At 35.4% G+C, this 18154-nt stretch overlaps 1 protein-coding gene across 1 annotated transcript in view; it reads right to left on the bottom strand.

The window, feature by feature from the left end:
• ELE39_003514 (large mucin) overlaps nucleotides 1-18154 on the bottom strand; it is a gene marked incomplete at both ends in the record, with an annotated part of 34258 nt that overhangs the window by 13785 nt on the left and 2319 nt on the right. Inside the window, 2 exons of the mRNA XM_067346500.1 lie at nucleotides 15-8529; nucleotides 8569-18150. Of these exons, the coding sequence (XP_067202829.1) occupies nucleotides 15-8529; nucleotides 8569-18150 (18097 nt within the window). The remainder of the gene's footprint in view (nucleotides 1-14; nucleotides 8530-8568; nucleotides 18151-18154) is intronic.

The following is an 18154-nucleotide window of genomic DNA, read 5'->3' as shown; positions in this document are numbered from 1 at the left end:
TGGTTTTAATTCACAATCGTCTTGAATTATTTGGTCCCATGGAGGAGTGGTGGTGGTGGTCGTCGTCGTAGTGGTTGTAGTGGTGGTGGTGGTCGTAGTGGTTGTGGTCGTAGTGGTGGTCGTAGTGGTCGTAGTGGTGGTGGTGGTCGTAGTGGTTGTGGTGGTGGTCGTAGTGGTCGTAGTGGTGGTCGTAGTGGTCGTAGTGGTCGTGGTGGTTGTAGTGGTCGTAGTGGTTGTGGTGGTCGTTGGTCGTAGTAGTAGTGGTTGTAGTGGTCGTAGTGGTGGTGGTGGTCGTAGTGGTTGTGGTGGTCGTAGTGGTCGTAGTGGTGGTGGTGGTCGTAGTAGTAGTGGTTGTAGTGGTCGTAGTGGTGGTGGTCGTCGTCGTAGTGGTTGTAGTGGTGGTGGTAGTCGTAGTGGTTGTGGTCGTAGTGGTGGTAGCTATTGAAATAGGCAACTTATTCTGACTATTTAAATACCAAATATTAAAACTATTATTAACATTATTTCCTCTTGGAATAATCTTATTAAAAATCTCATCAGTACCATCAGCTGAAACTGATGTCAAATAATCATTATTACTATTTATAGAAATGATAAAGTAATTATATTTAGAATCATAAGTTAACCAAAAAGTAAAGAAACCTTTTGGATATGTTGAACAATAAGGACCACATTGTGGAGATCCTACAACATCTTCTTCACCAGTTACTTCATTCCTAAATGTAACTGTTTCATTATTATATTCCAATGATAATATTACTTTATCTAATGGTCCATTACCAACAGTATTACTACTAATAAACTCATATCTATAATTATACTTATTTCCATTAATCTCATTATAATCTGGAATTCCGGTATTAATCATTACAAATAAAGTCCATCCTTGTTTAAACATAGTACCATCTGGCATAAATTTAGCAGAAGTTGCATTACATGTTGAGAATAAATAGAGATCACACTCTGAAATACCATCTACAATGTGAGTTGGTTGGAATGGATTCATTTCATTTGGATCTGGATGATCTTCATTCTTCTCAAATTGGCTAGTTGTCGTGTTATAATGGTAATTTGGAGGAGTATTAGTTTCATCTCCATCAATTGGAGCTGGATGAACTCCTGGTGGGAAAAATGGATATGATTCTCCATATTTATTGTCAGGATCAAATTTTCCAGTATTTGTATCCTTTTCTGGAAAATAATAACCGTTATCAGGTTTAGATGTTGATTCATAACCACCATCTTGGAATTGAGGAGATATTTCTTGAATAAATTTTGAATAATTTGGTTTATAACCTAAAGGAGATAAATACTGAAATCCACCACCAAATTGATTCAAATTTTTTATATAACAAATTGTATAATTCTTTCTAGTAGCACTATCTAATATATTCAAATACAAATTCATTCCAGAATCTACTCCTATTGACCATTTTACTAAATCACCAACATTTACTTGAGAATTCTCAGGATAAGGACCAGAACAAGCATTTGAATTCATTAAATCTTGCATTGCTATTCTATTATTAAAGAAATAAATTACTAATACGTCCTCTATTCCATTATTTAATGTATATAAATTGACTAAACCATTGATTGAATAATCTATTCCCCAAGTTCCATTATTTACGTTTGTTTGAGCCAATATTGTTTCAATTTTCCAATTAATTCCTGGTGTCTTTTTTAAACATAATCCTGTTAATACTTGAGAACTACACTCTAATGATTTAACATTACATTCTCCATTAAAGGTACATGTTTCATATCCCAAATATAATAATCCATTTGGATATAAGAAATTATCTAATAATATATAATCCACATATTTATCCATGACTGGTCCTCTCAATCTTACTTTATTAAATTTATAATCTGAATGAGTTTGAATTTCTATTAAACTGCTTGAATACTCATTCAAAATAAATAATCCTAATCTACTCCATCCTATTCCTATTTTAAATTCCATACCATTATATGCTAAACTTTCATTTGTATAATATGAATAATACTCCTGATCCTTTGTTAGATCATAAACTCCAATAAATGTTTCATTTAATAACAAAGTCATAACCTTTTCATTATCATTCATGATATCATACCCCATCAAATTTGTACTATCTAATAATAATCTACCATTTATTTCTTTCCCCAGTGTTCCTTTAATCCAAATCAAATTACCATGTCTAAAAGGTTTGTCTAATTTTCCATTAATTCCTCTACAAGGCTTATTAAGTTCCAAAGGACATTCATCCAATTCAATTTCGTACCATGGACTTTCTGTAGTAGTAGTGGTGCTAGAAGTAGTACTTGTAGTAGTGGTGGTTGTAGTGGTTGTAGTAGCAATATCAACAGGAATTTCTTTAATATTGGTTAATTGCCAAACACTGAAGGTTTCTGAGACTTGAATTCTACCATTTCCATCTATCACGGGAGTAATCTTATTAAAAACGGAATTTCCAGAAATATCAGCTTCAATTTCTACCAATTTCTTGGAATTGTTCTCGACTGAAATAATATAATTACTTGTAGCTGAATCATAAGTTAACCAAAAAGCAAAGAATCCTTTCGGATAAGTTGAGCAATAAGGGCCACATTGTGGGGAAGCCACCACGCTCTCGGTACTGGTTTTCTCATTCTTGAAAGTCACAGTCTCATTAGTAAAGGAAAGAGACAAAATGATATCATCATTTCCTGTTGAATCTGATTTAACAAAATTGTACTTGTAATTAAAAGCAATAGTATTGGAATTATCTCCATATCCTGGAATACCGGTACTCGAAATCACAAATAAAGTCCAATCTTCTTTAAACATAACATTTTCTGGCATAATCTTGGCAGAAGTTGCATTACATGTTGAGAATAAATAGAGATCACACTCTGAAATACCATCTACAATGTGAGTTGGTTGGAATGGATTCATTTCATTTGGATCTGGATGATCTTCATTCTTCTCAAATTGGCTAGTTGTCGTGTTATAATGGTAACCTGGAGGAGTATTAGTTTCATCTCCATCAATTGGAGCTGGCTTAATTCCTGGTGGGAAAAATGGATAGCTCACTCCATACTTATCCTCAGGTTTAATCTGTCCGGTATTTTCATCCTTATCTGGATAATAAAAACCTCCATTACTGCTAGGATTTGAAGTGGACTCATAACCTCCATCAGGTAATGACGCTTTATTTTGAGTATATTTATTTACTGAAGGAGAATACCCCAAAGGATGAATATACTTAACATCCTCAATGTATTTATTTTTTCCACCAGAACCACCAATCACACAAACAGTAAATTTGTTTCCTTTATTAGATCCCCTCCAACTTTCAATATTCAAATAAATATCTCCAAAATGACCAATATTCAAAGACCATTTAATCTCATCATTTTGACTAATATTCAAAGACTCCGGATAAGGCCCTGAACATATACTCTGTTTCTCAAGATCTCTGACCGCTAAATAACTGTTAAAGAAATAAACCGATAGAATATTTTGATGATCATTTGAAACAAAGTAAATATTTACCAAACCTGGAAACTGTAAATCACTTCCCCATGTTCCATTATTCACATTAGTCTCAGTTACCTTGAATTCAATATCCCAAGAAATATTTGTTTTTTTTCGATTACATAAATCTCCAAATGCTTGAGCAGAACAAGACAAAGGAGTATCACTACAATCATTATATGCAGAACAAATTGAATAACCTAAAAACATAATCTCTCGAGGATATATAAAGTTTTTAGACCACTCATAAATTGTCACAGTTTTAAGATCCTCATCTTGTTGAATCTTAACAAAATCATATTTATTATCAGATTTAAATTGAATTAATCCATCTCCATACTCATTCAATATAAAAATCCCAAGTCGACTCCATCCTAGTCCCAAACTAAATCCTGCTGTTGGGAAACTTGTAGTTTGATTTGTGTAATAAGAACTATATTCTCTTAAAGAATTATTATCTATCAAAGTTAAATGAGTCATATTTAATCCCAAAGTTAAGATCTCACTTCCATTACCATCTTTAAAGTGATAAATTTTTGTCATCTTTATGTTATTAATAGTAATACTATTCCCATGATCTGCAATATTTGAACTAATCCAAAGTAAATTCCCCTCTTCAAATTTGTCTGGAATAGTTAAAGTCGAGTTTATTCCTTTACACGGTGAACTCATATCTAATGGACAGTCGTCTAATTCTAGATCCTGCCAAGGAACTTTTGTTGTAGTACTTGTATTTTCTGTTGATGTGGTACTTGTTGTAGTGGTTGTTGTTGTGGCTTGAGATTTTGGAATACTTACAGAATCTGTTAATTGCCAGATATTATAACTCTTGCTCACCGTATCACCACAACATGGTACTATTTTATTAAAAACTACATTATCTTCGGCTCTAATCTCCATTAAATACTTGGAATTATTCTCAATTCCGATACTATACACTTTTCTTATTGGTTCATAAGTTAACCAAAAAGCAAAAAATCCTTTTGGATAAGTTGAACAATAAGGACCACATTGTGGAGATCCAAATACCTCTTCTGTATTTGTCTTTAAGTTCTTTAATGTTACTGTCTCATTACTGTATTCAAGAGATAATACAGATTCTTCAAATCCTCCAACCCCATGATTATTATCTGATTTCTTAAATTCATATTTATAATTAAATCCACTATACTTAGTTTCATCATGTTCTGGAACACCAGTACTCAGAATCACAAATAAAGTCCAACCTTCCTTGAAAGTGGCATCTTCTGGCATTATTTTAGCAGAAGTTGCATTACAAGTTGTGAATAAATAAAGATCACACTCTGAAATACCATCGACAATGTGAGTTGGTTGGAATGGATTCATTTCATTTGGATCTGGATGATCTTCATTCTTCTCAAATTGGCTAGTTGTCGTGTTATAATGGTAACCTGGAGGAGTATTAGTTTCATCTCCATCAATTGGAGCCGGCTTTAATCCAGGAGGGAAGAATGGGTAATATTCTCCATATTTATCCTCAGGTTTAATCTGTCCGGTATTTTTATCCTTATCTGGATAATAAAATCCTCCGCTACTATTAGGATCTGAAGTGGAATCATAACCTCCTAGGGGGAAACCTTTAAGATCTTGAGTAAATGTTACTTTACTGGGAGCATATCCAAGAGGATAAATATATTTGAATCTTCCAAATTTATTATCATAAGAGATTGGACAAATTGTATAATATTCCTTATTGCTAGGGTCAGAATCGTCAATTACATTCAAATAAAGCAAATCATTTGAATCAATAGCTAAAGACCAAGTAATCTTATCTCCAAATTGTTTTAGCTGATTTCCTGGATAAGGACCTGAGCAAACCTCATCTAAAATTAGACTCTTAAGTACCAGTCGATTTGCAAACAAGTAAACGATTGAGATATCCGTATGACCATTATTGGCCAAATAAACTCCAAGAAGATCTGGAATTACTAGATCTTGAGACCATGTCCCATTGTTAACATTAGTTTCTGAAAGGCTTGTCTCAAATGTCCAACTCATTCCATCAATCCTTTTGTCACAAGTATCCTTGAGTACCTGTGAATTACACGAATATGAGTCCAATCTACACTCATTTCTAAGACTACAAGTTTCATAACCTATGAATAGGACATTGTTTGGGTAAAAGAATCCATTATCCAGAACATACTTAATAGGAACTGGTTGATTTGATTCTTGTATAATTTTTTTAAATCCAAAGTTTAAATCAGCTTGAAGTTCAACTAAACTATTCAAATCTTCATTTAGAATAAATAAACCCATCTTACTCCATCCCACTCCTATATTTTCCTCTCTACCTAAATAACTCAAAGACTCATTGGTATATGGACTTAGATGTCTCAAATTTTGTCTCCAGTCTACAACTGTCAGGAATGACTCATTCAAATATAACGATAATACCTTATTGTCACTCTCATCATCAAATCTAAATCCAAACCAATACTTTCCATTCTCAAAATCTATATTTGGATTTGAAATTGAAACTGTTGTATTAAGCCAAACTAATTGACCTTTTTCAAAAGAAGAATCCAGATTTGCATTAATTCCCCTACATGGTTTAATTAATTCCAAAGGACACTCATCCAATTCCAGTTCATACCATGGCTTTTCCGTAGTAGTAGTGGTGCTAGAAGTAGTACTTGTGGTAGTGGTGGTTGTAGTGGTTGTAGTAGCAATATCAACAGGAATTTCTTTAATATTGGTTAATTGCCAAACACTGAAAGTTTTGGAAACTTCTACTCCTCCATTTACATCTATCGCGGGGTTGATCTTGTTGAAAACGGAATTTCCAGAAATATCAGCTCCAACTTGTACCAATTTCTTGGAATTGTTCTCGACTGAAATAATGTAATTACTTGTAGCTGAATCATAAGTTAACCAAAAAGCAAAGAATCCTTTCGGATAAGTTGAGCAATAAGGACCACATTGTGGGGAAGCCACCACGCTCTCGGTACTGGTTTTCTCATTCTTGAAAGTCACAGTCTTATTAGTAAAGGAAAGAGACAAAATGACATCATTTCCTGTTGAATCTGACTTAACAAAGTTGTACTTATAATTAAAAGCAATAGTATTGGAGTTATCTCCATATTCTGGAATGCCGGTACTTAAAATCACAAATAAAGTCCAACCCTCCTTGAACGTGGCATCTTCTGGCATTATTTTAGCAGAAGTTGCATTACATGTTGAGAATAAATAGAGATCACACTCTGAAATACCATCTACAATGTGAGTTGGTTGGAATGGATTCATTTCATTTGAATCTGGATGATCTTCATTCTTCTCAAATTGGCCAGTTGTTGTGTTATAATGGTAATTTGGAGGGGTATTAGTTTCATCTCCATCAATTGGAGCTGGCTTAACTCCTGGTGGGAAAAATGGATATGATTCTCCATACTTTTCTGATGGTTTGTAAATTCCACTATCAACATCCTGCTCAGGGTTGTAGAAACCAGTATTTGGAGAAGAAGAAGAAGTATATCCTCCTTGATCTAGACCACTCTTTGTTTGAGTCATAATCATATAACTAGGAGAATAACCTAGAGGATGAATGTGTTCTACTTTGGTAAACCCTGAATCATGCTTTAAAACACAAACAGTGTATTTAGCATTGTCATCTAAGTCAATGTAATTGAGATAAACCAAATTTTCTGAATCAACAGCTAAAGACCACTTAATCTTGTCTCCAAAATTTAAAGTCTTCCCTTTAGGGTAAATTCCTGAACAAGATTGCAAGTTCTCAAAATCTTGTAAGGCCATTCTATTTTTGAAGATATAAATCCCAAGAAGATCCTCCTCTTCTCCATTATTCAAAATATACAAATTCATCAACTCATTCATTTTAAATTCTTCACCCCAAGTCCCATTGTTTACGTTGGTTTCAGCATTTATTCCTTCAAATGTCCACTCCATATTTGGAATCCTCTTAGTACAAATTTCCTTAAGTACTTGTGATCCACAATGTACTGTATTTTGAGAACAATCTGAAAACAAACTACAAGTCTCATATCCAAGATACATCACATTTATTGGGTAAAGGAATGAATCCTCTAAAATAAAGTTGGATGCTTTCTTGTTTGAATTCAGTACTTGTTCAACCTTGTTGAATGAATATTCGTCTCTTCCTTTTATATCAATGTAACTATTATGATCTTCATTAATGATAAAAAGTCCAAGTCTACTCCATCCTATTCCTATACTTATTTCTCTCCCAATATATCCAAGAGAACTGTTTGTCAATGGTGAGCTGTAATCCTTAGTATTCAACTTATCTTGTAACAATATATGAGTCTCGTTTAGCCTTAAGTTCATTACTTCTGTAGAATCCTTTTTTAAGTTATATCCAATCCAGTATTTGCCTCCATTCTCGTTTATTAAAGGATTAGAAACTTCCGTTTTTAATTGAATCCATAATAAGTTACCCATCTTGAATTCTGGATCACTTATTATTGCATCCATACCTCTACACGGCTTTTCCATTTTAACTGGACACTCATCCAATTCAATTTCGTGCCATGGACTTTTTGTAGTAGTAGTGGTGCTAGAAGTAGTACTTGTAGTAGTGGTGGTTGTAGTGGTTGTAGTAGCAATATCAACAGGAATTTCTTTAATATTGGTTAATTGCCAAACACTGAAGGTTTCTGAGACTTGAATTCCACCATTTCCATCTATCACGGGAGTGATCTTATTAAATATTAAATCTCCAGAAATATCAGCTTCAATTTCTACCAATTTCTTGGAATTGTTCTCGACTGAAATAATGTAATTACTTGTAGCTGAATCATAAGTTAACCAAAAAGCAAAGAATCCTTTCGGATAAGTTGAGCAATAAGGGCCACATTGTGGGGAAGCCACCACGTTCTCGGTACTGGTTTTCTCATTCTTGAAAGTCACAGTCTCATTAGTAAATAAGAGAGATAAAATAACATCATCAATGCTATTTCCTGTTGAATCTGATTTAACAAAGTTGTACTTATAATTAAAAGCAATAGTATTGGAATTATCTCCATATTCTGGAATACCGGTACTTAAAATCACAAATAAAGTCCAACCCTCCTTGAACGTGGCATCTTCTGGCATTATTTTAGCAGAAGTTGCATTACATGTTGAGAATAAATAAAGATCACACTCTGAAATACCATCTACAATGTGAGTCGGTTGGAATGGATTCATTTCATTTGGATCTGGATGATCTTCATTCTTTTCAAATTGGCCAGTTGTTGTGTTATAATGGTAATTTGGAGGGGTATTAGTTTCATCTCCATCAATTGGAGCTGGCTTAATTCCTGGTGGGAAAAATGGATAGCTCACTCCATACTTATCCTCAGGTTTAATCTGTCCGGTATTTTTATCCTTATCTGGATAATAAAAACCTCCATTATTACCAGGATCTGATGTGGATTCATAACCTCCTTGAGGGAATCCATCTTTGTATTGGTTAAATTTAGCCATTGAAGGTGCATATCCAAGTGGATATACAAACTCAAGATTGAAGAATCCAGATCCATATTGAATTGTACAAACTGAATACTCCTTATTATTATCATTAAGATCATAAACATTTAAATACAAAAGATAATTCTTTCCAAATCCAATTGACCATTTAACTTTGTCTGAAATGTTAAGAATCTTATTCTTTGGATAAGGTCCAGAACATGCAACTTTTTTCTTAGAATCCAGTAAAACAAGTCTGTTATCAAAGAAGTAAATAGATGCAATATCTGAAGCTCCATTGTTAATTAAGTAAACATTTAAAAGTCCATTCAAGATGAATTCACTTCCCCATGTTCCATTATTTACGTTAGTTTCGTGAATAAGATTCTCAAAAGTCCAGTACATCCCCGGAACCTTCTTCGGACATATTTCAGTCAGTACTTGGGAATAGCAATCTACTGGAGACGCAGAACATTCTCCATATAGACCACAAGTTTCATATCCTTTGAATAGAAAGATATTAGGATATAGGAAGTTTTCTTCCAAAAAGTAGTCTGAGGTAGACTTTTTAGTTGAATCATGAGTTATTTTAACAAACGTATAATCCATGTTATTCTTGACTTCAATAAAGCTATCCTTATTTTCATTAATCAAAAAAAGTCCAAGTCTACTCCATCCAAGACCTACAGTAACAGTTTCTCCCACGTAATTTAACGAGGAGTTTGTATATCTTGAAGGATAATCCACTCCTGCTTGTTTATCCTCCAACAGTATGTAAGTCTCATTAAAGAGAATAGATAACACTTTCTCATCATTTTCATTGTAAAAGGAGAATCCATGCCAATACTTGCTTGGAGCTACTTCTATTTCTGGTGAAGACATTACTGTTTTCATATTAATCCAAATCAGGTTTCCTTTAGTGAATTGGGAATCCTTAATAATTGCATTATGGCCTTTACATGGTTTCTTCAATTCCAAAGGACATTCTTCCAGTTCTATTTCATACCATGGTTTTTCTGTTGTAGTTGAAGTTGTTGATGTAGTAGTAGTGGTTGTTGTTGTAGCAACTTCACTATTAATCTTTTGCTTGTTAAAGAGATGCCAAATACTGAAGGTATTGGAAATGTCTACTTCTCCATTTCCGTCTATCACGGGAGTGATCTTATTAAATATTAAATCTCCAGAAATATCAGCTTCAATTTCTACCAATTTCTTGGAATTGTTCTCGACTGAAATAATATAATTACTTGTAGCTGAATCATAAGTTAACCAAAAAGCAAAGAATCCTTTCGGATAAGTTGAGCAATAAGGGCCACATTGTGGGGAAGCCACCACGCTCTCGGTACTGGTTTTCTCATTCTTGAAAGTCACAGTCTCATTAGTAAAGGAGAGAGACAAAATGATATCATCATTTTCTGTTGAATCTGATTTAACAAAATTGTATTTATAATTAAAAGCAATAGTATTGGAATTATCTCCATATTCTGGAATACCGGTACTTAAAATCACAAATAAAGTCCAACCCTTCTTGAACGTGGCATCTTCTGACATAATCTTGGCAGAAGTTGAATTACAAGTTGAGTACAAGTAAAGATCACATTCTGAAATGCCGTCTACAATGTGAGTTGGCCTTGATGGATTCTCCAAATCAGAACTTGAATTGTCTTCATTCTTCTCAAATTGACCAGTTGTTGAGTTGTAATGATAACCTGGAGGAGTATTTGTTTTATCTCCATCAATTGGAGCCGGCTTTAATCCAAGTGGAAACTCTGGATAGGATTTACCATACTTATTTTCAGGCTCAAGGATTCCAGTATCCTTATTCTTATCTGGGAAGTAAAAGCCATTATTCTCTGTCGAAGTGGTTTCAAAGCCACCAATCGGAAGCCCGTCCTTCTTTTGAGTAAATAAAGCTTTTGAAGGAGCGTACCCGAGAGGATAAACAGTAGAGATTTGAGATCTTTTACCCAAATAAGGCATTGAACAGATTGTCTTAAAGTCAGAAGGATTATCCTCTGGAGCGGAGTTAAAGTAAATCATACCAGAATTTTCATTTACTCCAAAGGACCATATAAGCTTCTTTCCATATGTTATTAAGCCTCCTCCCGGATAAGCTCCAGAACATGTAGCCTGAGTATCAACATCTTCAATAACTATTCTGTTTTCAAAAAATAAAACATTATAGAGTGTTTCCGAGGAAGTACTTAAAAAGTAAATATTCATAAGTCCATCCAACACTAAACTTTCACTCCAAGTTCCATTATTTACATTAGTTTCCGAGATCTCAGTTTCTATTGTCCAGGACCTAGTACTACTAGGGCTTGGACACAAACCTTTCACCACTTGAGAAGTACAAGAAGTTCTTTCCAAACTACAGTCCTCATTAAGTGAGCAAGTCTCGTAGCCAATATATAATAGATTAAGAGGAAGAACAAAACCTTTTTGAAGTTCAAATTTGGAAACCACATCATGACTAGAAATTGGAGATGCTTTATTAAATGAAAGATCCAACCCATTTGCATTCAAAGTTATCAAAGATCCAAGATTATTATCTAAAATAAAGTAACCATATTTACTCCTTCCAATTCCAATAGAGATTTCTCTTCCCAAATAACCTAAAGTCTGGTTTGTATATGGTGAAGAGTATTCATTTCCTGAATCTTCAATATTCACTACTACAAAAAGCTCATCAAATAGTAGAGAAAAGACTTTCTGGTCATCTTTCTTAAATTGAATTCCCTGCCAATACGATTTACCGTTTACTTCAATTCTTGGATTGGAAACCTTTAAAGTTGTATTGATCCATAGAATATCACCCTCCTGTATTTCAGGCACAATTTCCACATTAGTTCCTTTGCAAGGATCAGATTCCTGTGAAACAATACAATTCTCTATAACTTGATCCTCCCAAGGAGTCTTTGTTGTTGTTGTTGTTGTGGTAGCAATCTCTGTTGGCTGGATCTTCGAGCCAAACAACTTCCATACACTGTACATTTCAGAGTCTGGATCTCCTTGACAAGCTTGGCATGGCCTAACTTGATCAAATTCTGCTTCTTCTGAATCAATCTCAACCAACTTCTTGGAATTATTTTCAATAGAAACTATATACTTTTTACCAATTGAATCGTAAGTCATCCAAAAAGCAAAAAATCCCTTTGGATAAGTTGAACAGAAAGGACCACACTGTGGAGATCCAACAACTTCTTCTATATTTCTCTTTTCATTCTTCAAAATAACGGTCTCATTGGATATGGATAAACTTAATACAAGTTCCTCTACCCCAGCCTCAGTCTTTAGAAACTCATACTTGTAGTTGAATGGATTTGACTCAGAAATCTTGGCTGGAATTCCAGTACTAGAAACCACAAATAAGGTCCAAAACTCCTTAAAAGTTACATCCTCTGGCATAATCTTTATAGAAGAAGCATTACAGGTTGTGAATAAGTCAAGTTCACACTCCGAAATACCATTGACAATATGAGTTGGCCTTGAAGGATTCTCTAAATCAGATCCTGAATTATCGTCATTCCTTTCAAACTGACCAGTTGTTGTGTTATAATGATAGCCTGGAGGAGTATTCAATTGATCCCCAACTATCGGAGCAGGATGAACCCCAGGAGGATAGTAAGGGAAACTATCACCATATACAGCATCAGGAAAAAACTCGCCTTTTGAAGCATCAAAGATAGGGAAGTAGTATCCTAAATCCCCATCAGAAGTAGATTTATAGCCCCCTTGTTTGAATGAATTCATCTTTTGGGTAAAAACTGAATTATTAGGACTGAAACCACTTGGTGAAATGAAATCCAAAGAATTTATACCTCCAATTAATGACATGGAACAAATAGTCAGAATCTCACTATTTGTATCATCCAGAACGTTTAAAAATAGAAATTTCTTTGAATCCAAGCCTAATGACCACTTCAATACTGACCCTAAATTCAAAGTCTTTCCACCAGGATAAGGCCCTCCGCAAGAAATATTGTTCGCCATATCCTCCAGCACAATTCTGTTTTTATATAGGTAAACTGTATATACATCCTTGACCCCGTTCCCAATATGGAAAATGTTAATTAGATCATTCTGAACTAAAAAAGCTCCCCAAGTTCCATTGTTTACATTAGTCTCTGAGATACTTGTTTGAATTGAGATCTCAGTTCCCATTTGGATTGGATTACACATTTCAATCATAACTTGGGACTCACATGATTTAGAAGCAGATTTGCAGTCACCATATAGAGTACAAGTTTCATATCCTCTAAACAGGATGTGCTTGGGATACGTGAAGTCGTCCTTGAGCAGAAAGTTGGAGATATGATCTGGAACATTATCTTGAAGAATCTTATTATAGTCCAAAGTTTTCAAGCTTGGATCATGAATTAATGCATTAAGATCCTTGTTTAAAAGGAAGAAACCGAATCTATTGGATGCTATAGCAATCGTGATATCCATCCCTTCATATAGTAAATGCTGATTCGTATACTTGGAAGATAAAGTTTCTGCTCTATCATGTAAGTAAATAGCAACTGAGGTTTCGTTGAAAAGCAGAGAAATCACGGAATCTGAATCTTTCTGGAACTTATATTTAAACCAATAATCGCTTCCATCTACTTTGATTGGGTTATTAGACTTTCCCAATAAAGTATTGATCCAAATGATATCTCCCTGGTTAAGAGGCAGATCCAGAACTAGATCATTTCCTTTGCAAGGTTGGTTCAGCTCCAAATGACACTCATCCTTAATGTCTTGATCCCAAGGAGTCTTTGTAGTAGTTGTGGTAGCACTTTGTTTTGGAGGCTCTGAGAAATCCAAAAGATTCCAAAGGGTATAAGTTTTAGGAGGAGAAAGACTAAGTCCAGAATCTCCACCAGTCTCAACCTTGGTGAATTCCCTATTATCTGACTCAAACTCTATCAATAGAATGCTATTGTAGTCCACTCCAAGGCTAAACTTGTTTTCATTGGGCTTCTTCTGTAACCAAAAGGTGAAGTAACCTTTTGGATAAGTTGAGCAATATGGACCACATTGGGGTGACACGGCTTCAGCAATTTGGGATGAATCCGAACCCAAAATGATAATTGAGGAGTTTGAGATGTTTATGGAAAACTTGATCTGATCTTGATTATCTTTGAACTTGAACTGGAAGTTAAAGTTAGGGCTCGAACCTTGAGGATAAGTTGGAATTCCGGTTGAAACCATTGCAAATAAGGTCCAATCTCTATTTTCCAAATTGCTCATTGTAGACTGTAGAGTGACTTTAGTGGAGTTACAGAAGGAATAAAGCTCCAATTCACACTCTTCAATCCCACCTGTAAGTTTGTAAGGAACAGGAGGTCTTAAAGAGTTTGGATCCAGAGCTGGGCCTAAAGGCTCATACTGACTTGTTGTTTTGTTAAAGTAGAAACCAGGAGGAGCCTCCAAGCCCTGGTTGTCAATAACTGGAACTCCCACAGGTAAGAACTGAATATTTTGACCATAAGGAATTAAAGGAGCATATTGCTGGGTACTGGTGTCAAGCTCTGGATGATAAAAGCCATAGTTATCTTTAGAGCTTGATGTAGATTCATATCCTCCAGTTGGAAATCCACGTCCAAATTGCTTAAAGATATTCAACCCTGGCTTGGATCCCACTGGAACGATGGCCACAAAAGGTACATCTTCTCCGAAATTCTTGAATCCACAAACCGTATGGTGTTGATTACCATTTGAGGCTTGGTCAAAAATTCCAAGAAAAACCATGTGATTTGAGTCCAACCCAATTGTCCAGTCCACACTAGCTCCTTCTGCAACTGCCTTGTTTGAGACGTAAGGACCAGAACAGGAAAGACCATGATTAGGATCCAACAAAACTATTCTATTTCGGAAGAAGTGAACGTAAAACTTGATCTGGGAATCTCCCAATATGATAAAGGAACTTAGAAGATTGTTGATCACAAACTCATCTCCCCAGTTGCCAGTTGAGAGACCCGTATCCACAAGTTTGGAACTGATCATCCAGTTTAAGCCTGGAGTAGATCTTGGACAAGGGTAAAGCAAGATCTGACCAGTGCATGTTAAAGTTTCAAGACCACAATTTGACTCAAAAGAACAGGAGTTGTAACCCTCAAGCAATGTTTCATTGATTAAAAGAGGCTCTGAATCAACCATGAAGGAAGAGAAGATCTCTTTTTTGGAGTTAATTATGAAGTTGTCTCCAGAAAGTTCGGAGGACGGAAATGAGATCTTTAACAACAAGTTACTATCCTCATCACAAAAATAGACCTGATCCGGACTTTCCCCTAAGACTCCAATCCCAAGCCTGAAAACCTCTCCAGGCTTTATCACAGTCTTATTCGTGTAAAAAGAAACCGATAACTCATTATTAATAAGATCATTGATTTGAAACTCCTTGGAACCAAACTTTAGCTCCATTAGCTCCTTATTGCTTTCTTTCTTAAGAACATAGGAGTCGAAATACTCAAAAGTGCTTGGATCACCCTGAAGATCCTTAGAGAGCGTGAAATTCAACCAAACAAGCTTTGAGTCAGAATCCACCTGATTATAAGTTGCGTTCAAGCCCACACACCAGCTTCCAGGATTCATTTCATCCAGTCTGCAGGTTAAATGCTTAGACGAAGGCTTCAAACTGTCCACCTCTATTATCCAGTTATTGAGATAGACAGTTGGATTCGTCGCGGAGACTTTGTCGATCGAAATCTCTGAGATCTGCCCGTAAAGAGAAACTGAAACTCCTTTATATTCTTCAACCAAATTTCTGAGACGGCTACTGGTATTTTCCGTCTCGAGATCCAGAGACGAAACTAAAATGAAGCTATCCTCCTTGGGGGATAAATAAGCAAACAAAGAAAATGTACTAGTTCCTGAGATAGCACTTTCTAGAAGAATATCTGCCATAGAAATATCGCTCTTGCTGTTGGAAAGCTGGAGACTTTTCCCTAAGATACTTAACTTGATTAGATCTTCTTTCTTCCTGCTTACTGGGTAAAGAGAAAGATAGTTTGTCAGTCCTTTAAAAATTATATTGTACTCTGTGGATTCATCATAAACAAAAGACAACTCAAAAACATAATTGGATTTGAAATAAGTATCCACAGGTGAAAGCTGTACTTGGTCATTAATTTTACACTTCTTAAACATTTCCAACATACATGGATTGTTTCCAGTATCCTGCTCTGGAGGTATTTCTGTGATAGTCAAATCCGCTTTGTTCTTTTTGTTTGCTTCAATAATACCAAGAAAATGACCAACTGGATAAACCACATTTAGTCTAAGATCAGTATTTTCTGGGATATTCAAACTGCAAATCTTCTTGATCCCATTACCTCCTAGATCTGCCACTAAGTTGATTGTCCTATCTCCCAGATAGAAACCCCACTGGAAGTTTGATGGAACGGAGTCTAAGGATAAAGATCCGCCTCCCTGACCATTATAACCGTTTCTACAAACTGTACCATCCAAAAGATATTGTATTGCTGCGTAGTCTTTGAAAAAATAAAAGGCAAATATGTCAAAGAACCCATCATTTACCTTATAAGCATGTACAAGCTCTGGAAGCTCAAAGGAGCTCCCGAAAGTCCCATTATTCGCTTCTGTTGGCACCTCAGGGAAAGCATTAAAGAGCCAAACGATTTCATCCGGACTTGGATATGGACAAAGTCCACTAAAGGAATTTCCGACACAAGTCCGCTCTTTTGAGGCTTGGCAGTCGTCTTCAAATGAACATTCAATGAACCCGTGATACATAAAGGGGTATCTATTAGATTCATAAACTGAGTCCTGTTTGACTCCCTGGAAAACGCTCCAAGATCCCGGCTGAAGTAGGGAAACCCCATCGATTGATATATGTTGGGATGGGTAATCTGGAAAACTTGCAAAGATTTGATCATTCAATGTAAAATGGATGAATCCAGAGATCCTGTTCACTGAAATCGAGATCCAGGAAGAAACAGGCATTAAGGCATCTCCTCCATAGAGATTCCATATCTCCCTCTCCTCTATCAGGTTCAAAACACCCAAATGTGTTTCATTGAAAAGCACCACAAAAGATGACATTCCTCCAACCTGGTAACTAATTCCATTAAAGTAATTAGAGTTCTTATACTTGAATTGGGGAAAGTCCTGGATTGTCAGGTAAACTGTGAGCTCGTAGTTCTCCTCGAGTCCAGAAGTTTCCTCAATCCTCAATGAGGACGAAAGACAGTATGAAGTCACCCCTGTATTCTGGCTTATCTCACAACTCTCTTTATAACCTGATAAAGAATCCTCACTATTTACAGGAGCTACTGTGAGATCTCTGACTTCAGAAGGGGATCTATTTGCGTAGAAACCATTAATTAAAGTCGTACTGGACGAAAGTATTGACCTGTTTGAGATTAAAAGCTTGTAAATATTCAAACCTCCCATTGGAACTTTTGCTAGGCTTTTATTACATAAAACAACATACAAATATGGGATCTTGATCTTTTCCTTGACTCCCAAATTATCTTGAATAGAAGTCTCTATATCCACTCCTATTGTGAACTGGACATTTCCTCCTCTTATCAAAGAGTCTCTAATCAAAGTACACTCATCTGGAATGGAGGAATAGTTTGTAAGAGTTCCCACTCCTGGGATATTTGAGCTCAAAATTACTGAAGGATAGCTTCCCCCTGAAATATATAGCTGAGTATGAATATCCTGGTATCTATTTAAGATAGAAACTCCAATAACCAAAGCAGAATCTGAGTTTGGATCTAGTTCAATATCAAAATGCACTCCCATATTGGCTTTAAGCTCAGAACTAAGCTCCAAATCAAACTGATTACTTGGCTTGAAAGGAATCAAGTTGTTAGAATTGGACTCCAAAGGAGGAAAAACCGTTGTTAACTTATTAGTTAAGTCGTCCAATTCGGTATTCATAGTAATATCTCCAATTGTGGATGATAAACCTTGACCATTGGACTCAAAGAAATAAAAATCAGAAATAAATCTCCCTTGGATACTTATAGAACACAGAATATACGGAGTATTGTTTCCTGAGAAGTAAATTAGATCTACTCTCTTTCCGTTTGAGACAATTACTCCGAACTTAACACTGGAGTTCTGAGTCAGAACTGTCTGGTTTGGAAGTTCATTGTAACAAGATCTCCCTGAATACGGATCACTAAGAGAGATGTACCTTTCAAATACATTAATAAGAAAGAGATTATTGTTTTCACTCCCTAT

This window comes from Cryptosporidium sp. chipmunk genotype I (assembly GCF_004936735.1).
Source record: "Cryptosporidium sp. chipmunk genotype I strain 37763 chromosome Unknown contig_54, whole genome shotgun sequence".
Taxonomy (NCBI): domain Eukaryota; phylum Apicomplexa; class Conoidasida; order Eucoccidiorida; family Cryptosporidiidae; genus Cryptosporidium; species Cryptosporidium sp. chipmunk genotype I.
This window is presented reverse-complemented; position numbering and strand designations above follow the sequence as displayed.